At 37.9% G+C, this 24577-nt stretch overlaps 1 protein-coding gene and 1 long non-coding RNA gene across 3 annotated transcripts in view; one reads left to right on the plus strand and one right to left on the minus strand.

Moving 5' to 3' along the window:
* Window positions 1-4374, minus strand: part of tmem132e (transmembrane protein 132E) — a 240477-nt gene extending 236103 nt beyond the window's left edge. Inside the window, exons 1-2 of one of the 2 annotated variants that reach the window (XM_083530681.1) lie at window positions 3994-4374; window positions 3037-3117 (exon numbers count right to left, since the gene is read on the minus strand). In XM_083530681.1, coding sequence (XP_083386807.1) covers window positions 3037-3094 — 58 coding nt within the window. In that variant the 5' untranslated portion in view covers window positions 3095-3117; window positions 3994-4374. Of the gene's footprint in view, window positions 1-3036 lie in introns of both variants that reach the window. The other variant, XM_083530680.1, reaches the window with a different exon arrangement.
* LOC310720258 overlaps window positions 1-23728 on the plus strand; it is a 449438-nt gene extending 425710 nt beyond the window's left edge. Inside the window, exon 3 of the long non-coding RNA XR_014531693.1 lies at window positions 23711-23728. This is a non-coding gene — a long non-coding RNA (uncharacterized lncRNA). The remainder of the gene's footprint in view (window positions 1-23710) is intronic.
* The last annotated feature ends 849 nt before the right edge of the window (window positions 23729-24577 follow it).

The following is a 24577-nucleotide window of genomic DNA, read 5'->3' on the forward strand; positions in this document are numbered from 1 at the left end:
ACAGTGGGAAAAAAAAAGTCACAAAAACAAAAGGGATAAAACAAATAGACAAAAATCAGGTGTGCAATAACAAGCTTGTTATAAGGCACTGACGACCCAAAGGGTCCTGTTATCTAGTCACTGGTGCGCCACTGCTGCTAAATACCAAACATGTTTGTCAGCTTGAAGACTAATGCATAAAACAAGAGAATACAAAAAAGCCATTCCTCTGCAGATGATCTGCTTTTGAGGAGACGGGAGGAGGACATCATGGAAAGCAAAAGCAGAAAAAGTTTGACACAGATGTCATGGCTTGTAGATTACCAAAAAAAAAAAAGAGAGCATTTGTTGTTTTTCACTGCTTTTACATGCACTTTTTTAGTCTTTTTTTATAAAGTGTCTGTCATTAACAAAAGCGAAGGACACAGACTTGTCCTGGGCAGATTTATCGTCTCACAAATTCAGCATCAGTGCATTTAAAGGCTGTCTAGATTACAAATCAGGATGTGTGATGAAACAGTGTCTTTGTCGAAGCTTTCATGAGTAGAGGGGGCCGCACCTGAAATATAGTGCAATAAACAAGAAAGATGGACAACTCATCGCTGCTTGTACTACTTATGAGAAAATGGTCTCTAGTGACGATCTCAGTTTGAAATATGCTCGAGGATGTCTGTTTGCATATTACCTGTTACAGCTGTGTTTGAGTATTACTCACTGATGTGCACTGATGCACGCTCAACATGGCTGATTGTATCGGTAGATGTCTACCGTGTTGCACGCAAGCCATATATGCTATGCAAGAAATTGCTAATGTGACCATGAAAAGCCAATTTGATACGAAAAAAACCCCCAAAAAAATACGTTAATACATATTTGGGTTGCCATTATCCGCAAAATCCTGCCCTCACATCCCAGACTCGTATTTTTGTCAATAACCCTGCTTGTGCTGGGAGAGACATTCTCCAGTGAAACATGAAAGCGACGCGAGCTTTAAGAACAAGAACGATGGGATGGAATTGGAGACTTCAACGCGGCAGTTCAAAGCCGTATCATCCCCGGTTACGGTGACAGGGCATGTTTTATTAAGTTAGTGCTTTGATTGCGATATGGTATGTCAGAGGGTGTAGCGGCAAAGAAACATTTGCTCGCTAGACAGGACGTAAACATTCCGTAAAGGAAAGGGTATTAAACGACATCGACGGGCATGGGGAATACGTTGCTTTGCGTATGGAAAACATGTATTCTTGACAGCTAGTTCGGCAATGTAATACAAATCAGGGCTGTCCCACATGCCACGAGACACCGGAAAACAGAAAACTGGTTATGGCACACTGTTTGGCTTTCACACACTGCACACGCATCAGAATATTCTCATGGTAAGGAATCAGACGATCACGATATTTAAGGCTTCTTTTTAATTAAGTAGTACTAAAGAATCATGACATGACTAACAAGTGATGGATAGGGGACCCTATCATACCCAATTAGCATTACACAGAAATGTCTTCTTGTACTTTTTGCTATCATTGGATTTGCTGTTGCTCTACAAACACTGCATTTTATCCAGAGTTTAAAGTCGTGGATACCTGCATGGGGTAGAAAATCCAACATGAGCCTAATCAATTTCATTTATATTTGAAACTCGGCACTGAAATGTCTGGGATGTGCTTGTTCCTCACTCAGAATGAGATTTTAGTGTCTAAATACAGTCAACAAATGTCAACATTGCATGAGAGGGTTCTCCCAGGTCTTCATTTCCATCACGTTTATATTGCAGGAAGAAAGACTACATTAAGAACTTAACTGATGAGAGTGGGTTTTTTTTTTTTTTTTTTTCTCAATTCAAACCCCAACACATTAAAGCTTAGACATAAAATGGTGGGACGTATTCAAGAATATTTTAGAATTCAGATTGCAAAACGTTCAGTAAAAATCCACCATGACACCACTGGCACTCCTCATCATCAGGAAGTACAGCCACAGTGGGGACTGTTACAAACAGACGACGTGCAAAGGTGAGTACGGTTTCTTGCTCGTGCCCAGAAAACCAAATATCTGATTCATCACACGGAAAACGTTGATTCCCAATCCTGCTTGTTCTCCTCCTCTTAACACACACACCTACATCATAGAGCACCTATTACTGAACGAGTGTGTGGGTAGGACTTATTTCTTTCTGTTAGTAAAATACAATGCAAATGAGGAGTTAGCGTTCAAAGGGACAGACACGTGTTATGTATTAAGTAAAACACGTTCAGGGTGCTCTTTCTGGGATAGATGGGAAAATCACCAGCAAGTTAAATAAATAGTGACTAACAGACCCCAAATCTGAGTCAGTCTTGGGCCTGAAAAAAATCTATGCAACATGTGCAGGTCAGGATTGCCTTGTTGACAGCTGCGATTTTGAAAGCGAACCCATGCTTCCATGCTCTATTCCCTCCCTGTTATGACATGGGTGAATTCTAATGTATGTAATGTAACGTTTTTTTCCAATATGTTGCCATGCACATACACTGAATTGAGACTTAAACACACAAACTGAATTGTAAAGCTGCTGGTATCTTTCTGAAGTGGTAAATTGGATTGTCAGTGCCTCTGTACACTCCGTACACTCCGTACACTCTGTACACTCCTGCTCCCACCTTGTGGAAAGAAGCTCATGTCAGTATCACCCTTCATTTCTGCACTTCATCTGATCACAGAAATAGCGATTAGTTTGTGATTTCTTTAGACTTCACGAGACTGGAAGAAGCTCAAACTACCATGACACAGACACCTCTTTGCTGCAATTACATCTCGAGATGCCCCGCGTGCGTGTGTGCGTGCGCGCGCTTCCGCGTGTGTGCGTGGAATTACCAATTAGGACTTAAGAAAGCATTGCAGTGAAGCACATTTAAACAAATATGTACATTTTTTTTTCACGATTCCTATGTGAATTCAGACATGCATATATTTAACGGGTCCATTATACCTACAGTATGTGTCATGCATAGCTATATGATCGTTTATAGCTATGTGCGGGTGGGAGAGGGAGGGGGTGTCAAAAAAAGTACCTACCATCACAAACAATAGTCCACAGCAGCAGAGCTCCAAAGCAGACCCGTGCAAATGACATCGTAGTGGTCCGGTGTAAATCCGCTTAGCAGGGAAAGAAAAACACACACACACACACACATATAAATATATGTATATGTGCACGCTCGTCGCTCTTTGAAATATTCCGCTTGCGACTCGCTCGGGCTCGGGCTATAGCAGTCTGGTTATAGGCGAGCCTGCGCGCGAGACCGCACGCGAAACTTGACCGGAGGCTCTCGCGTCCATTCCCCGAGTACGCCGAGCGGTGACCGCAGATGAGCTGCTTCCCGCGGCGACGAGCCACACACTCTCGAGCGAGCGAGCGCGCGCGCTCCACTCGCGCACCACACGCACGCACGCACGCACGCACACTCGCGCGTTTCGGGCGCACGCTCGCTCGCGCGCGGCGAAAGTAAAAAGTTAACAGGTATCCGGGCTCCTGCCTACAGCCCGCCCGCGCGCGCGCGCCTCTTCCTGTGAAGAATGCTCGCTCACGCGGCGCGCGCGGCTCTCGAGCGCGCTCAGAGCACCAACAACCGATTCGAAACCGGTGTAGACTCAACGGGCAAAAAAAAAACAAACTCCTGAGGCGAAAATGAGTAACTAAAAAACACCGTAAAAACAATAAACGAAGCACTTGAGACTCTTGATAAAGGTGGAAACTGGTTAGCTAGTCCGTGTGAAACGGGTTAGCCGAACTAAAATGACGGCTCATTTTCCTGTCAGGAGGCAAAGCGGAAAATGTTTTCTTTCTTTTTTTGAGAGGTTGTTGGTTGGCGCTATAGCAGCTCATAAACCAACAATAATAAAAACGATATCAATTCGATTCCGTTGTTTTGTGTGAAAGTCTGAGGAAAAAAGTTCTCCACAGAGAGTCTGGTAAATCCAGCAGGACTCTGTCAAGACGCGGTTCCTTCAAAACAAACTAAAAGTTCTCACGTTGATACAGGTTCACGTCCTCCACGAAGACAAGCCACGTCGTGAAAACGTCTTCTGCTGTCGTTTTTATGTTTATATATTACTTAAGAAACCGATAAAAACAGACTTCGGCGCTCCGGTTGCTGCTCTGTTCCTCCTCCTCCTCCTCCTCCTTCTTCTTCTTCCATACAACTGAGCCTTAAAAGTGACCAATTCCCATGTTTTTTAGTGCCAGAAAACGGTTTAAGTTTCCGTTTTCGGTTCCCTCAGGTGTCTTACAGAACGCCGAGTGCCACTCCAGGTGTGTGCGGTTTCTCTCCGCGCTGAGAGAAAGAGAGGAGGAAAATCTCCTCAGAGGAATGAGACCGAGCTCGGTCACGTGCTCCGGCCGGCCACGCTGGTCACGTGACGCGCCCGACCATAAATAGTTGCGGTCTGATGCGGGCTGCGTCCCAAACCGCCTCCTTCAGTGCGCGTTCATGTAAAAAATAGCAGTTGCGTCAATTAGTGCAACACGTGTCCGTTCAAGGCAAATCATTAGACCTCTTAAGTAATTCAGTGTTTTGAATGGATTCAGGAGTGTAGGTGCTGAAGTCAACACCCCAAACCGAAGGTCATTAACACCGCCATTGATGCCCTTATCCAGAACAACCTACAGTTTCGTAGTTATACAGCGTACCAAATGAGGGTAATGTTCAAGGGCCCAGCAGTGGCTGCTTGGTGGAGCTTGGATTTGAACCCATGACCTTCCAATCAGAAATCCAATAACTTAAATTGAATCCACTGAGCTCCCACTTCCCCATTCAGCAGTAAAGGTTAAAGGTCTTGCTCAAGAGTCCACCAGGTGATACTTGCAGTTTGGTGATTCTGCAGTTTAAACCCCTGACCTTCTGATAAGTAACCTAAAGCCTTAAACTCTCTATTATATATATATTAATCAGTCATAACATTAAAACCATTCTGTTCCGCAATCAAGGTACAAGATCTTAAAAGGATTGTTGGAGTATCCAGCATGAAAACATTAGCAAAGAGACCCCCGATCCAATCGGAATTGTTTGTCCAGCACGTGCCATTGTTTGAGGAAGTTGGAAACTAGGTCAACGCCTTGAACTCTTTGTAAGGGTCCTCAAACCATTCCTGAACAATATTACCCTGTGGCATAACTAATTTTCTTGCTGTCATGAGGGAATACCACAAAGGGGTCTAAGTTGGTCTGCAGTAACATTTAAATGAATTCCAGGGCCCAAAGTTCCTCAGCAGTTCGATGTCCAGAGCAGTGGTCCCCAAACCCCTGGGCCGCAGACCAGCACCGGTCCGTGGGTCAATTGGTATGGGGCAGCACAGAAAGAATACATAACCTACATTATTTCCGTTTTATTTATTATCTGATTCTGATGTTGTATTTTGTAAAATAACCGGATTCCCTTTACCACATCTGTCTATGATTCACTCTTAATGCATGTGAAGATGCCTCGGTCACATGTCTTACCTCCATTCACTTATGTGTTAGCTGCTATGGCCGCTAACACATAATACATTACCGCTAAATTGAAACCCCCAAGCGAGCAAAACGAACAAAAAACAACACAGTGGATTCACGTTTATTATTATATCTAGAAAATACCAGTTCGTGAAAATATTGTCTGACATTAAACCGGTTCGTAGCGCAAGAAGGTTGGGGACCACTGGTCCAGAGCATCAAACTACCGCCTCAGTGTACCTCCTTTTCATAGTTACCATCTCTGACTGGCCATATGATGGAAAAGAAAACATTCATCAGACCAATCCACCTTCTTTCATTGCTCCATGGTCCAGTTTTAATGATCACAGGCTAATTGTAGACGTGTTTTGATGGGGGCTAGGGGTCAGCTTGAGCACTCCATCAGCTCTGCAGCTAAAGTATGAAGTGTGTGTGTCCTGACACTTTTAAACCATTGTCAGCATGCACTTTTTCAGCACTTTGCGCTTCAGTAGCTCTTCTGGACTGGCTAGCCGCCTTTGCTCCACACACTCATCAATAAGCCCTTTCTTAGTTTTACATGAATTCAGATATGCCTTGCTGCATAGAAATACATGCAGGAAAATGACTAAAATAGATTTAGATCTAAAATATTTCGAGAGAGCTGACTCACTGTGAGTTTGTAATACCTGAATCATGAGTGTGAGTCTGTACTCTCAAGAAACAATGTTGCTTGAGTCGCTTTGCTAATTACATAGTTTAACTGCTTAGTAGCTTTGGAATGAATCGGCATTCCATTGTATTACTCGCCTCAACGCTAGTGTTCCTGGGACGGGCCATAACCCTGAACAATTAAACCATTTACTGAAGATTAATGATTGCCTAAATTCTTACAAGCTACTTGACTAGTACAAGAAATGCTTATACCATCTTACTACTAAGAAAAATACAAAACCTTTCAACAAATTATGAAAATATAGAAAGAAATACCCAGAACATACAGACCCTCATTGTAACTGTAAGCCCGACTTCAATCTCACGCATCACATTATCTTGCTAAGTCACCTTGCATTTGATATGCAGCACCTGTGTAAGAATTTATATATATTTTTTAAGCTGTTTTCAAATTCGTCCTGAGGGTAAATGGTCTGGTCTATCAATATGGGTCTGAAATATATACCATTACTAAAAGTTACAGCCACAGCTCTGGAGAAACATGTCTTAAAATCAATAGATATACCCCGAAACATATTTTCATCATTCATCATTAATGAAAAATATAACACTATGAGCACATTGTTAGTTCAGGCCTCACCTTTGAAAGTAGCCAACGAACTAAAATGACATATTAGAATGTGACACGGAATGTCTGTAGATATATAAGTCAGCTGTGATGCTCATGGATCAACCATGCTCAAAGGGAGTTTATGAAAGTGTTGTCAGGAAGAAGCCTTTAGTAAAGAAGGAAGTCTTTGCTCAAAAAATCTATAAAATGTGGGGGAGGAAGACTGATTTGACATGGGCATGGGCATGCAGCAGGGAAATATGGTCAGGACTGATAGAAAAATGGGTGGTGCATTCTACAGACTAATCTTGGTTGAAAAACTTGCTTGTTGCTTTTTTTTTTAAAGAAATAAATAATTATAATGACCACCAAGGCAACACTAGAGCCATTTATAGTGATTGATGAAAATTGATGTCGAATGGCCCAATCAGAATCTTCTCCATCGAAGATCATCTGACTCTAAAACTGTTAACTTGGTACATCAAACTGCGAAAAATGATCCTAGACACCACCAAATAGATCTCGAGTTGCGATACAGCGTTTATTCATCATTAATCAGCACTATTCAACAAACTATAGGTGGTGATTCAGCATTGTGGGTGGTAGTGATTTGAACCCCATAACTATAAATCAACATACGCAACAGGCACTAATTTAAACAATGTAATTATGTTATATAGTGATTGAAAACTATACTTCTTTCAAAAAGGGCATGCTGTTGCAATCTCAGCTTCTCTATGGCCTGAGGTCTCACACCACAGTGACATCTCCTGGCGAGGATTTTTCCAGGTCATTTTCACGTGAGTGTTTGTGGCGTGCATCCGGTTAAAAGTTAGAAAAAATATAAAGTCCACATTTGACGATGTAGATGATCATTTTCATTTTTTAAAGGTATATAAATACATATATTTATACCTATTTACAAAGATTGCCACTGTCATACAATATTATTATGACATACATTTTTTTTAAATTCAATTATTAGTTGACTAATAAATAAATCAACCAAAAATTATATGATATATAATATGATGTGATCTCACTTTTAATTTAAGCCAGAAATCAATAATTGGCAAACCAAAGCATTAAAAGCTTCCACTGTCTTTATTCAGCACATTCTGCACAATATATAATGTATATTCAAACCTTTCACCTCTTATACCATAGATGAGAATATTGCAATTCCCTCTCTGTTTCTGTTTATCAATTAAAGCTCATCGCTGCAAATTTATTATATTGGCATTGTACAGCAACAAGTCACAATGTCCCACGTATATTTTTGCTTGCGTAGATCTCGTACTAATTATTCTTGCTTGGTTAGAGGTAGATCACAAAAGATCGACACAATCCCAATTCACTTCTGATTCTCTTTTCGTTGTCCAGTCATCTAATTTAAAACGCGATTGAAAAAAAGAGTATGAGCATGAGTTATCTGGAGTATGTGTTTCAGTTTTAGAACATATCACATATACAAACCCACTGGAACACTGTGTTGTTCGAAAATGTGAATGTTTATACGAAAACAAGAGTTTCCTCAAGCATAATGAGAGTAAATCCTTGTTGGCTGAAATTCGAAGTTGTAATAGCAATTACCTTCAATCATGTAAGGAATGGAGCTTTTCAGAATGTGCTGTGATAGGCAATTAATCAAAGACTTGATTGCATGATACTGCATGCCTTGTACACACATACATTTGGCTCGAATTACAGTAGAATTGCTTTTTATTAATTATTTAGTACTTTTTCTAGATAGATGCATTTCCAAAATTGTGCAATGTCAGGATGTTTAAAGATTTTCTTGTGGTGGAAAACATAAAGGATTTACTAACTACTGACACTGGAAACTCCACACAAAACTGTTAAACATCGTCTTAGAGACAACATTAGCATATTATTAGTTGGACATTTTGGTGTATTCACACATTATAAAAAGTCATCCATTGAATATGATAGATACATGACATAAAATTAGTTGATAATATAGAAGAAATTACTCTGGGAATAAAGGCATTGTGCAAATTGACCAGTGCAAATAAATATGTCAATATATGTATAACATATAAATATAAATGCTATAGGCAGTAGAAAATGTGAAGAAAAAAGTACAGTAAGAATATATGTGTGTATATAAGGTGCAAATGCAATTCAGAAGATGTGTTTAAGGCACAATATATGTTGATTAATATAAGATTTCTAAAATTAGACTATATGTACTTACAATGGGACAGAAGTTTGACAGATATATAGAAGATAATCTTGGATATGCTACGAATTTGCAATTATATACAATTAAAATTGGACGAAAAATGAAAGAGCGTACAGGTTGGATCTAAACTGCATAATGATTAGCCATCATTGTCCTAGCGCTTTAGTGTAGGAGTTCAGAATTGTGATGGTTATTGGAAAAAAAACCCCCCTGAACCTTCTGGTTCTGGTGTGGATGTTCCTGTATCTTCTCCTGGATGGAGGGAGGTATAACAGTCCCTGATTAAGATACTTAGACATCGACTGTGGTGAAGGTGCTCAATGGCAGGTAGTTGCCATTGATGCGTTGAGTGGGATTACTAAACAGCCGATATAAATTCTATAAATATTTTTGGAGTTTTAGAAGAGTTTTAGAAAATATATCAGCACTTTCGTACCAATAAGATTCAATGAATCACAATTCAACAGCAGTGTTGGATAAGAACACATCCTTTTGATATCCTTTTGATCCAGGCATGAGTTAATTAATCGATTTGTTTTTATTAACTTATTATTTGCTTAATTGTATTTTCATTTGTAAGTTGTTATAGGTACATAATCAGTACTGCAGCCTGGATAAATTTTTCCAATCGTTTGGAATCAAATAAAGGACAACTTGCAAAATTTGATTTACTTAATGGGGTAGTTCTAAAGAAGAAGAAGAAACGGAATAAGAAACATTTCACTACTGTGCTGTACCACATGCACATGCAATCTTCCGATGTACACCCAGGGAATTTTGTACTTTCTGAAATTTTTTATCTTTTTTAATCTTCAGAGCAGATGGATGTATTTGGAATTTTGAGACGTGACACAGATGTATAAAAGTTACTTACTAAGTAAGTTACAAGTAGTCTTTCCATTGCCCTCCCCCCCCCGATGCATGAGTTCACTCTAAAATAATGGCTTCAAATCCTGTTTTGAGATGAGTTCCATTGATCTGCGTCGCGAATAATCCCTTTGTTTCTTTCTCCTTACCATTTAGACGTATAAGATATGTCAATACAGTCACGTTGTTTTCTTCGAAGATGCATTTCCTACGATTGTTGCATAATTGTTGTCACAATCCGTTCGAGGTAACTTGGGTAAAAGATTGTCATTGGCAGCCATAATGAAAACGGGGAGGGCGTCAACTCCCTGAGCTTCCATAAGTGTCACATTATGGTGATGTAGATTTAATGAAGCAGGTGCAAAAGGTGCAACTAGGATCGCCTATTAGATCCAACAGCACATTTCATGTCATAGGAATTGTTGTTACGGCTTTTGGGATTTATAGTGCTGGGCGTTTTTACAGAATTGTAAACGGATGGTTATTAAAAGAGTGCGCTTTTATCTTCTGCAAAATGACAAGTTACTCTACACACGCCGGGACAAATCAACGGTGTGAATTTGAGAATTTGCTACCATAATTGTTATCTTGACTTTTCACTTTTGAATATAAATTTGTTTCATCCTTCAGCTGAGATACAGCAACTGAAGTGTCCTGAAACACCCACGTTCCGTGTAAACATCAGTGAAGTGCTTTGGCATTAAAATTCAGCATTAAATTTTTTTTCTTTGTGCCTTCTATTTGTTGCTATATTTTTTTTTTGTTGAGAAAAAGCATTGAAGATTTCTCAACCATGACTATATTTCTATTTGGTTTTTTAAAAGATGCAAAAATAGACCCATCTTTATTAATATAAAATGCTCTCACCACAACTAGCAAATGGGTTTATTATATGCTGTTTAATTGCTTAGTAGAATCCCAAATGTTTCCAGATCTTCCTAGATGTTATCTTAAACATCTAATCATTTACACAGAGCCGTAATTTAAGATTTACAATCCACATGCTGCCATTTTTTGTAATTGGGAGAAAACCAGAAAACCCAGACTGTGAACATGTGACACTCCAAAAACCAATGCATACAGATGAAGACATATTTCATTAAACTTAAAATGACCAAAAAAATTATCATTTATGGTTTAATTATTGGTAAAAGAATTGCCCATTGATATATCTATACTAAAAAACAGACAGCTACCAAAGACAACATACAGACATCCTGTAAGAGTAATGATTTGTTATTTATTTTAAAACTGAAAACCTACAGACAATTTAGATGACCAATTAAACCTTAGCTAACACAGTTGTTGCATCTAAAGTCCATCATAACTTGATCAGAAGAGCAGCTGGAATCATATAAGTCAATTCAGAATGCTGATCTAATTTCTCTAATCTACTCTTCAAATTAATTTACCTTCATATTTGATCCTGTTCCAGTCAGTTCACGGAAAGAATTCTTACCAGAAATACTTTGACTTCTGTTTGAACAGTTCCACTCTCCAGGTTTGCCTAATAAAAAAAACTCTTCAGTGAAGCAACCTAATGTTGACTCCTGGATAATGTATATAACTCAGGTTTGTTCTTTATATCCAATTGTTAAAAAAGAAAAAATCATTTATCTTTAGTAAGTGCTTTATGCAGGTCATGGTGAATTTAGATCTTAACCTCGGAGTATACCCTGGATGAGATGCCAGTTCATCAGGGGGCACTATGCACACACACACACACACACATCAACACCTCATTTAGGAGGAAACCTGTGTTAAGGATCATAGATCTAAAACCAAAGGAAACAAGTGGTAAGGAACACACGCCTGTACGTAGTTTCATTTATGAGTTTCTGTTGCAGACAAGAGTTCTTCGAGAGATTGCTTCTGTCTCCTATTCCTTCTTCCATAAGCCTCAGAACTGTCCAAAGAGACCTAAATGAACATGGGTAGAACATTTAAAACAGTAGCCTGATTCCAGGATCAAGCCAAGGACCTTGAAGCTGTGGCCCTGTAACAGCACCATGTGGAAATAACAATTTAATAGAACATGGGCAGAACATGCAAAACAGTTACCAGAGTCCAGGAATCAAGCTGAGGATCTTGGAGCTACGGCTCTGTAACAGTCCACCCAGGAAATGACCATTTAAGAGAACATGGGCAGAACATGCAAAACAGTTACCAGAGTCCAGGAATCAAGCTGAGGATCTTGGAGCTACGGCTCTGTAACAGTCCACCCAGGAAATAACCATTTAAGAGTGTTCTTTGAACAGCATCAGAGCTCTCAGACTCATCAGTATACATGGGGTGTTTTAGACAGATTTTTCTTGTGCCAGCAGTTTATCTAAGCCAGTGATCCAAAGATACATGTATTGGGGCCATCAGAAAAGCATGCAGTAAAATGGAGGGAATAAAAAACACTAATCCGTAATAGCAAAAATTATAGTAATGAATAATATTGCAACACAGGGGCAAGTTCTTTAGCCCACAGCGCTGTGTGTGAATTTTAATTTTCCAACCAGGCATTGCGTTTTGGCTGCTTTTTGTCTACCATTAATGGAATGAGTGTCCTACAACTTAGATGGAGGATATTTGTTAGTCAGTCTCAATGGGTTCTGCCTGCTATAAGCTTATTTCCAACACTGGTATAAGGCCATGTTTGTTCTGAACAGATTAATACATTCTACTCCCAAACAAGCACGTAGATGGTATTTTCCTCCAAATTCTTTCATTCCCTTGATGCAAAAATTGGAGCGGTTTTATAACTCAACAGTGAAAAGAATTCATTAGTTATTTTATGAACCATGTAACAAACACAATGTGTCTTAAACAAACCGTTTTCCTGTTTATAATTTTTCTATACTTTTTCATTCAGTGACACCAGAGCAAAATCTCCAGGAAATAGTACTCCTTTGGTAATGTCTATTCTTTAGACCTACCGAAGCGTTTTGAGCCATCTGCGTGTACCATCCTCCTTATAGTCGTCAACTACCTACATAAGCATCACCTCTCTTTTATACTCCCACTGTTTTATTTTTTCTAACTAGTTACACATTACCTTGACTACCAATACCAATTTATCGTACTCTGTATTCACCAGTGATATCGAATCTCTCTTCAGTTTTTCGATGGATATGTAATACCAGTCTTCACGGCGTCCCAGGTATTTATTCATTTTTGCTTTGGTTGAGACGATTGCTTCTGCAAATCTTACTACGAATTTTTATTTGTGAATTTTGAGGTCCAGCCCAACACTAGAAGGCTTTGTCTCAATACTGTTATTCAGTTATGGAGTACCACATTTGTTTTTACAGTGCAATAAAAACAGAATTCAATTTCTCATAAACCCAAATTTCATTCACAAAAGAATCACATTTTTAATCTGATGGCTGCAATACATTTTGAAAAAGTCGGGACGGGGCAACCAAAGGCTGGAAAAGTAAGTGCTTCTAAAAAGAAACAGCTGGAGGACCATTTTGCAAATAAGTAGGTTAATTGGCAACAGGTCAGTAATGGTATAAATGGGTAGCATAGAGTGGCCAAATCTTTTAGAAGGAAAGATGGGCAGAGGTTCACCAATCTGTGATACAATATCAATATATTAATATGAAGGAATTATATATTTTGTTATCTAATAAATGTATCCAGGTTGAACAATTACCATATACTGTAGAACACAAGCAGAGAAAGGATAACAATGATCAGGTGATCAGGAATGTCTCTCAGTCATGTTTACATTGCTAACTTCCTCTGTTCCATCCATGTTAGCCATACTTCTTGATGTTTTCTGCCTTGCTTGTTGTTAGCTTCGTCGGCTAGCCTGTGGTGTTTGAGAGCCAGGAATTGATACACCAATGCAAATTGGAACTCATAAACAGTAAACAGGCAAGAGGTAGGGTGATCAGCAAACAACATAACTAGAAAAAACAAGGACAAGAATATCAAAACCGAGACAAGATAGAGAAGTGTGAAAAACATAAAAACAAAGGCTTGGTATACATAGTGAGATAACATAATTCTTAGCGGAGACAAGATTTACACACAGAAAATGTACACACTTTAATCTAACATTTAATTAGGATCATCTGTGAATAAATAAATGGACCAAATGACGTGACATGGGTGGAAACATAACACAAACAAATACATGTGGCAATGAATACAGAAAATATTGAGCAGAAGTGAGTTATAGTGCTGCCAGCCAGCATTAGTCTTGCAGAGCTCAGAGCGAGTGGGATAATCTCTGACATTTTGATGTGGCCCTCAATTTATTATTACCATGCAAAAGTTGTTCTCTTTGCCTTTTGCAAGAAGAAAAATATTAATTTTAGTTATACTGAATATTGTTTTATAAATGTTGTTATGCAAATTAGTTCCTGTTAAACAGTCGAGCTCTTTATTTTTCCTCTCTTGAGTTTAATAGACATAAAAAAATAACTTGTGGCGTTGCCGAGAACTGCGAAAGTGTAAAATCTTCTGTCCTGAACACTTTTCCATCAAGGAAGGCCTGTGCATGGTTAATGAAATCCTATTTATATTCCCTGTGTGTTGCAGTGTGTGAAAGAACCTGGCCTGAGTGAGAATGCTGCCTCATATAACTGAAAGCAAAGCTACAAAAGTGTCCTGCTGTCTGAGTTTTGAGTGGCTTGTTCAGATTGGAAAAAAATTGTGCTGAAAAGCAACATTTACAACAAAAAAAATAACCCAGCACTTCTTTGTCAGACAAAGTCTGTCACCAATGTTCTAAATCTTCCTTACCTGGGTGTCAAGGCAGGGAAGGAGATTTATTGATGTACCTCAGGTTAGGACTAGTTGTCAATCATGTCAACCCACCTCCTCTTTTAATTCAACCCCATTACACAACCAAGTGATGGTGTAAATTTTTTTAAAAACGAAGACCCTTAAAAGGGTTATTCAAATGGCCTTTGAATTGGTAAGGCTTCTTAGCTTCTCTAAAGATTGCAAAATTTTGCTATATGTTCCTTGTTGCGCTAACCGTATTCATTATAACATATACTGGTATTAGCCACACCTCTAATTAATTAAACCAATAACGGTAATGTGTTGAAGAATTGGTTGTTCAATCTCATTTCTATAGTAAGTGCTTTATCCTGGTCAGATTTATGGTGGGTCTTGAGGTAAGAATACATCCTAATTGGGATGCCAGTCCATAGCAATGTGGCATACACATTCAAATCAAGGGTTCAATTTAGAGTAGCCATATCACATGTAGGTATATTTTTGGGATGTGAAGGAAACCAGAGAGCCCAGAAAAAACAGACATGGACACAAGGGAGAATTTCCCTCACAGAAAATACGATGAAGTTTAAAGTCTGAATGAGTTCATGTGCTGTCTAGATATATGACAAACCTAATTTTTGCAGTTTAACAAGAAGAAGATTAAATAGATTGTTACTGTAGAGCTGAGTAAAGTTAACTGATGATCAATCTATATAAAAGTAATTATTGACAGAATTGTCTTTAAATTTTTTTGTCTTCTTCTAAACTTTAGTTGTTCAGCATTGGTGAATCTGGTTCCAATAGCTTTTGTCGTCTAACCAGTCTGGCCCTTCTTTGCTGAACTGCCACATAGAATGGTTGTTTTGTGTGTGTGTGTGTGTGTGTGTGTGTGTGTGTGTGTGTGTGTGTGTGTGTGTGTGTGTGTGTGTGTGTTTAAACCATTGACAAATCCCAACCCAAGACCTAAGCAATTTCCGAAATACACAAACCAGCCTGCCAGTCACCATCATGCTGGGGTCAATGTCCCAGATATTACATTCCCCCACACACTCCATTTCTGATGTTTGCTGTGAACATTAACTGAAACACTTCACCACTGTCTACATGACTTGTACTATTGCCACGTGACTCAGTGACAATTATGAGTGTATTTCCCTCCTGAATTGAATACAGGGGTTAGGGTTCAAGAATTACACCATCATAAAAAGGTACAGAAACAAAAAGGACTATGGATGGCTAAGAGTACCTGCTTTTTATATTTGACATTTGGTTCACATGTAAATTCATATTCAGTCAAAATTTCCATTTGATGTTGCAATCCCTTCCAGGCAACAGTTAACAGGATACAGTAGACAATGTGTGGGAAAAAAACATGAATAAAAGCCATATATTGTAGACATTAAATGAAATCATACATCACAGGCTTTTGTGACTTCTTGTACTGACTATTATTATTATCTTATTTTTGAAACACATCCCAGATGCAAATCCACAGCCCAAACCTTTGACTCAGCGAGAGAAGGACAAATGGATAATGGTGGTCGTCACTTTAAGATGGATTGCGTTATCATTAAAACCAGACATATGCCTGCAGAAAGTAATGCAATCACAAATCACAAAGCTTGATAAGCCATCTCGAGCAATCACTGTCTTGAAGCAAAATTGATTGGATATGTGTCAAGAAGCATGTTTATGCTAATATCTTCTACTGTAATTTTTTTTTTTTTAGTTTTGTTTAAAAAAAAAAAATTGATGTGCATAACTATTAAGAAGTCATAACCTTACTATTAAATTGTACTTCATCTGTCACCCTATGAATGTTTTTATTGCTCTCCATTGAAATACATTGTAAATCAAGAACTTCTGGATTAAAAAAAAATTATATTATGCTGCCAGCTATCTAGTTTATATTTTAAAATGACACAAGGGAGGTAATGAGGTTTGATAGGTTTCTCTCTCCTTAATTTATCTTGCTAATGAAAGTTTCTCAATTCACACGTCAAGTCCATACAGCGTGATATTTGCACCTCTGATTACGCAAATGAGGAGCTAGTCTCACGAGACTGCCGTGTTTGAATAAGTGCCAATTTCCGAGCACAATTTCTATATTCCGATGTGAGTCTCACAATTAATGGTGAATTTTCAAAGCTCCTAGGTTTTTTTTTTTTTTATTTTATATAATGTTTTGTTCACATGAGGCCAATTAACTTTGGCAGAATAAACCTCGGATGAATACAAATATGTCCATCTTTCTGTATTAATATGAAAGCACAGCTTTATGACACTGACTGACTAATTAGCCTTATTTATTCTTTTTTTTCTCCCTGGTAGCTTAATGGCGCAGGTTTTCGGATGTTGGCAGACAAGCTCGTTCGCTTGACAAACATGTGTCTTGCTATCCTCAGAATAGCAATTCCTTCATTTAATCACTAATTCTGTCAGAATTGCTCATTGTGGTGGAGTCGGTCCTGCTGGAGTTACAACACATAGATAATAACTTAATATTATTCTGGTATAAATCCCATATATATATCGTAAGGGCAATATACAGATATTCAATATAAAGTATTCAGACACTTATATGGTAGATTTAAATGTGGTTAATCCCCATACAGTTAGAAAGCACACAATCACTATTGAAGGTCTTTGTGGGCTATAGCATTAAAGTATCTTTTCACTATAATGTTTACAAGCCTGTTACAACATAACATTACACCTAGCTCCAAACTAAGATCCATAAAAACATTGGCAAAATTAGAACCCTTTGGAATGAAATGTATTGAAGACCTCTTCAACCATCATTAATCCAAAACCTACAGAAAACCCTTTAAAATGAGTGGAGGTTATCATAATAGCAAAGGGGGACTCCCGAAAGAATAAGACTCCTGAAAAGCACATATCGGTAGCAGTCAGGTGTTCATGTAGTGCATATATCCGGATCAAAATGCATAATGTCTTTTGACATTTGAAATACAAATCGGATCATGTGTAATTGATACTGATAGGGAAAAGTATTCAAAAACTTGCACCTGTAGTCATTGTCAAACATGTTGGAAAGATTTCACACAAGTTATCAAAATAAACGTGAAGGAGATTCCAACAATTCTCTGGGACAACATTATTAAACAACACTTCAATAGGAAGTTCACAAAACCATAGCAATGACTTTGAGCATCCCTGTCAGTACAATTGGCAAGATCAAGTCTATACACTCCGATCCAGAAAGGGCCAGTGAGAGTACAGGTTTTAATTTCGGCCAAACAGACGCCACACCTGTGTCGATTCAAAGCCAAAATCAACCAAATAAACAGGTGGAATCAGGTGGAACTCCTGCTTGATTGAAATGAAAACCTGCACACACCTGCACCAGACTTTTGTGCACAAGATAGGAACATCTATATTACATAAAATGCTGGGTGAAAGTTCATAGAACCACAGCGAATCGTCCATGGACAGGTGTACCATGCAAGATGGCATAGTTCACTCAGTATAATCGTAAGGAAGATAAAATGCAAGCCACCGAACACTTGAAAATAGTTGCAGGAGGACCTGAAAGCAGCAGGAACAACAGTTTCACCAAAGCCATACTCTGTCCTGAAGACTGTCCCTTGGAAAACCTCCAAAATGTTGCAAATGGCATTGTAAATAAACGTCTTGCGTAAAGCTATAGCAGGTAACTGTTTTCCTTTATTTCCAAACCTTTAATTTTGCAGATGCATCCTGTGGATTAGCTATTACTCTCACAACCTGCCGCTCTAAGAATGTATAACTACCACTCTCGGCTTTCTGAACGCACCTAGACTCGAATCAATCCTTCAATTCTATCTCAGAAAGGCTTCACGCTGTGTGTATTTAATCTAAGTTGATCTTAGCTTAATTATACAGCGCATTATGATAAACCTGCGATTTGATCAGTATCATATGAGCTGCAGTTATAAAAAATGTATCACCGTCTGACAATTTAGAATAGAGAATTTAAAACAGTATAAAGAAGCACAAAGCATGGAATGACTCACTATACACCAAAGCATGTACACTTTATTGACAAAAGTATTGGGACACCTGACAATTATATAGGTAGTTTTTGGATGCGGTAACATTACAATTGCCTTCACTTGAACTAGAAGACCGAAACCTGATTCAGCATGACAATACCCCTGTGCACAAAACTAGCTCCAGGATGATATGCTGTATATGGTTTGGAGTGGATCTTGAGTGGCCTGCTATAGATAGATAGTGGCCTCCTCACCTCACCTACATCACCCTACTTTACTAACACCCTTGTAGCTGATTTAACACAAATCTCCACAAATCTAGTGAAACACCTTCGCAGAAGAGTGGAGGTTATTATAAGACAAATAGAAATTAAATGTGGAATGGTATATATCATATAGTGTATGTTACTTTCTGACAGTTATTCCTTTAACATATCTTTCTCTGCTGAAATGTCTGAGAGATGTGTAGGAAGCATTTCAGGTGTGGACAGTTTATCATTATTCATTGATGCACAAAATTTGGAAACAAAGTAGCATTTTATTTTAGAAAGTCTGTAACATTCTCAACAAAATTTTACACAAAGTTGTAGCCTTCAGCAACATGCTAAACTATTATATTTTACTCAAAAATGTTATTTACATTAATACTACTAATATAAAAAAACACCAGAAGCGAAACAAAAGACCTCAATATGGCTACTTATTAAATATTACATGCTCAATTGCTGTTGTCACAAATAGTTTGTTGTGTTTTGATTTTACTCTTATAATATGTTACCGGTTTTGCGTTTTTATTTAGCCATGTTTTTTACTTGTTTAATTACCTATTGTGGGTTTTTTGATTTGCAATTATTTATTTATTTTTGTTCATTGTAGTCATGTTTGTGGTTTAAGTTGCCGTGTTTTTATTTGACTGATTTTTGTTTCGTTCTCCTTTTTGATTTGTTTTAATAGCGTTGTTTTTGCTTGGTTTGGCTCTTGTTTTCTCTTTTGTTTTGTTTTTTCTTATGTTTTTGATTTGCATTTGCTTTGTCTCCTGCTTAGCTAGTTGTTTTTAGTTTTCATGTTGTGTTTGTATTTATTTATTTATTTATTTATTTTTTATAAATTGTATTTTTATTTCATTTTTGTGTTTTTTATTTTATTTGTAATTAATTGCTGTGTTTTTTTAGTTTATTTGTGTTTTCTTTTGTTGCATTTTTAAGTATATTATTGTGTTTTTAGTTAATTGTTGTATTTTATAATTGATGTGTTTTTGATTTGCCATCATTTTTCTGGCTTTGCTCTCATATAGTTCTTTTGATTTGCAATCATCTCGTTTTTTCCAAAGGTGTGCTATATTTTGTAGTTAGACTTTTAGTTTTGCTCGTGTTTTTATATCTGCTTTGGTGACTGGATAAAGACTTTAGAGAGCGACAATAACAACAGCTTGATGCGTAATGATCATATACAATCTCATGCAACAAGACATATTAGTGATGTCTCCCAACACTTCCACTCCTCCTCTGATTCAATCTCCATTTCATCATTTTCTCATCTTCCCTTCACTGACATACATCCTCATGAGTGAAATACACAGACACACAATTGGTCGCATGACACAAACCTGCTGTTTCACTATGCATCAAAAGTCCACACTCCGCACAAAGTCAGATTGAAAAAAAGTTGAACAGTTGGACTCATTGCACCTGTTATTATTATTCCATGACATCTCTGTAAATAAATGCTTGCCAATTATATTTCCTAAATAGACAAAGGTGCATACAAAAAAAACCTACATTATCATCCCACAACTTTTTCTATTCTTAATGCACCAATAATTGAGTTCCTCATCTTTCCCCAGCAGATATTTTAATCACATTTCTCTTTATCGTTTAAAGATTTAAAACAACCTCCTAGGAAGAGGCCTATAATCGAAAAGCCTCTCACTTTAACATTTAAATGATAAAAACGTAACACTCAAACCTCTTTATTCCAAGGATTGGTATTTTGCGGCGTTTACGACTCCAAATTCAAAATTTATTTGAGGACTAATCTGATATAAATGTCAATTGAATTTGGGAAGCGTTAAGTTGCATCAACGAATGCATTCCGTTCATCATATTTTACCTCCTGCCAGTCCTCATGCATATTTAATATTTTGTCTATACTTTAGCAAAACAGCAAGTTTGGCTCTTGTGCTGTTGTATTATTTCCTTGTGACACTCATCAGTCAATCTGTATTTTGCATGAATAAAGACATCATGGTTTAATGACCCTTTATCACTATGCTCTAACTGTTTTGATGTAAAGATGTTCAGACATTTTTCAATCTCATACATTTCTTTTGAAAACACAAACACATAGACACATAAATATCCTAGGCTTTCTCTCTGACTGCATTTGTGATGGTCTCGAAATGCAGTGACATCCATAAAACTAAAAGCAAAAGTGGAGCTTGGTTGATGACAAACTATTCTTGGCCAATGACAAAGTAATGGTGCCTGAGTGGCTAGGACTCTTATCTTTACATCATGCTAGAATAAATACATATAACCTGATGGGAGCATTCCCATTACGCCTCTTAAAAAAATGCTTCGGTTGGAATTTTGAAAGCACCACAGTTTATAAGTAGAAATATATAGTGAAACAGAAAACGCAAAAGAACCACTTGACCTGTGTTAGTGTGTATCCACAGCACGGATTTGAAGATACCCCAGATACCTCAGACAATCAGTATGGAACGGGCTATGGGTTTACACCACACATGCTATATATTTGGAAAAGTACATTTGTTCCAAATGTTGCTATATTATAGAGGACAATCAATTAATGTTTAACTTAAATTTGAATGATTGAGCCCCAGGAAAACAATCCTGCTGAAACAGGATGAGGGTTCACAATAAACTTGACATGCCAAACTCTGAAATATAGTGAGACCATTCAAAGGTATGTGATTTTATAGGGGACAATCAAGTTGAACTTGCATGCGTTTAAAAGATTGTGACATAGGCGATCAAATGAAATTACTACTGATGGAACAGACAAGGGTTTGCACAAATTTCCTTCAAGTTTCCAATTAGTGTTGTCATCGTACGGAATCTTATGGTCTGCATTGTCTTTATAAGAGACAGACTAAAAAGGTGCTAAAACATACTAGTTCCTCTTGAGGATGGATTTGGACTGTAGTTAATGTCACCAGTCTGCTACATTGACTCAGGACTACAGTTTGCATCTGGTCACCATCACTGCACCCCGCAACATAATTTATCTGTAATAAGTGGACATTTGGTGCAACCCAGATGAGGATGGGTTCCCTCTTGAGTCTGGTTCCTCTCAAGGTTTCTTCCTTATGCCATCTCGGGGAGATTTTCCTTGCCACAGTCGCCACCGGTTCAATCATCAGGGATAAACTTACACTTATAAAGAACATCATGAATTTTTATCAGCACATTATGTGTGTTAAGCTGCTTTGAGACCATGTTCATTGTTAAAAGCGCAATACAAATAAAAAACTGAATTGATCATGAAAATGTGTACTTATTGTCAAATTGCTGTGGTATGAGGAATAACACATTAATTTACATACTGTTATTGGAAATGTAATCAGTAAGATATAATCAAGGTATAACCACCACCCAGCTTTTCATTATTATCGTTATTATTATTATTATAAAAATTCTAAGGAGTTTTCTACAGAGGATTGGAGGCCAGAAGCCATGTTCTTCATCTTCCAGTACATCCTCGATGCCGGCAACTTTAATCAGGATTTATTATTTTTATCTGCCCCTCGCACACTGAGCCCTCTATGTTCTTAAAGCATGAAGCCATAGGAAAAAAACAAAAACAAACTTGGTTTATACCCTTTTTTTTTTTTACTGAAAAATGAAATTCTAGCAATTTTCCAATCCTTTCAAGGCAGATAATCAGCCTTCTTCCAGGATATCAGAAGAGCAGTATGTAAGCTCTAAATATGTAATGCTGCAAGAATTCGTCCTAAACTGTACTTTTTGTGTGAATCGGAAAATCAGAAAGAAACCCAAAAGCTCACAAGGCACCAGAGTTTTGTTAATGGTTTAATCAGTGTGACAGAATCAGCCAACAGATCTCCATCCTGGAGATTTTACCTCAGAAAGTGTTACACGGCGGTCTCGAACACCAAAGCGTGGCCACACATGAGGAAGCACGGCGTTCATTCATTAGAAACACGCTGCTGAGACCCTTTATATTGGCTTTACCATTAATGTCATGAAATTCTGATGGGATGCCGGGTTTGCAAGTCTGTGGGAAATAAACGTGAGCACAAAGCACTGTGGGAATCCAGCAGCGTCTGAAAATCCATACACGCCAACCACCAGTGGTTCACCAACAAATGTACTGTGAACACAATTTATTTGAATCATATCCCACAAATGACCCAAGAATAAAAAATAAAAAAAATACAGCGTTTACTCCAGAGATTGATTTGAGCCATATTAATTGGAGCGATGATGTTAATGAATATTAACCGCAGAGAAAAACAATTTGTTCTAAAGCTCACACTGGGCTTATGATCATTGCAAAAAGCATAAGAACTCATTAGGTATGGATGATCCTAATTAAAAATCTTCTTCTGTCAAACAGATGTACTTCTCGGACGTTGTTTTGACTGCCGTCATGCTTGGGATCAATCAATTCGCTTATGACATTTTACATTTACGACGTCAAAAGGCCCAACCTTCATTAATTCATCCGGATCAATTTAGAAGCTGCTTTGATATTTGGTATTGCCCAGATCAAAAGGGCACGAGTGAAAGAGCGTGCACAATAAGAGGCTTCACATGTGGTGATCGGGTTACTTCCGAACGAGCTGCATACAAATGTTAACCCACTTCTAAATTTGCCGGGTTTTTTGTATTTCCAAATATATATTTTTTATACTTTATTTTAAACTAGAGACTCAAACCTGCTCCAGGATGACAATGTCCCTGTACACAAAGCGAACTCCATGAAGATTTGCTTTACAAGTGTTGGATTGGAAGATCTTGTGTGGCCTGCTATAGAGCTTTTACTTCACCCTATTGAACACCATGGTGATGAATTGGAACACTGACTGCACCCCAGACCTTTTCACCTCACCTACATCAGTAGATGACTTTAGTAAGGTTTTTGTCATTGAATGATCACAAATCTCCACAAGTACACTCCAAAATCTAGTGGAACATCTTTCTAGGAGAGTGGAGGTTATTATAACAGCAAACTGGAGACTAAATGTGGAATGGGATGTTCAAAACGCACATACCAATCTTATAGTCAGGTGTCCACAAACATTTGTCCATATAGTGTATTCATGCAGTGGGTTTCCTGGTGGTCTAGTGGTTAGGATGCAGCGGTGAGAGAAGGAACGGCGGAGGGAACCAACCTCAGCCATTAGGGTTGCACAAGCCAGTGCACTCTTAGTGCCGGTCCCAAGCCCGGATAAATAGGGAGGGTTGCGTTAGGAAGGGCATCCAGCGTAAAAACGTGCCAAATCAAACATACGGATCATGAATACGGATGATCCGCTGTGGCGCCCCCTAATGGGAGAAGCCGAAAGAAAGTTTATTGTATTGATGCAGTGAAGCATTTTGTTTGCTTTACAAAGATTCTATGTTTGCAATGAAAAATAAAAAAATTACAATTTCTTGTCCACCATTTTCCTAATTTTAAAGTCATATTAATGAGAAATGTTGGATTCACTGTTCCAGAACAAACGCTCTACAACGAGTTATGTAAGCAACTTGGCCTGATTTGATCTGTGAGATCACTAGAGTGATGATGTTGAAAGTGGAATTAGCATGAACTCTGAAGCTGAGAAAACCGAAACGACTGAAGGATAAAAGCACTGTTGCATTCTTGGTTATAACTTCCATCCATATATTAATAATAATAATAATAATAATAATAATAATAATAAGAAGAAGAAGAAGAAGAAGAAGAAGAATTATTATTATTATTATTAGTAGTAGTAGTAGTAGTACACAATTTATTATTTTCACATTATTTTTTAGACATGGTTCATTTATTCTTGATTTTTTTACACGTCTTCTTTTTTGTGTTTTTGTTGTTGT

Source organism: Silurus aristotelis (assembly GCF_946808225.1).
Source record: "Silurus aristotelis genome assembly, chromosome: 26".
Lineage (NCBI taxonomy): Eukaryota > Metazoa > Chordata > Actinopteri > Siluriformes > Siluridae > Silurus > Silurus aristotelis.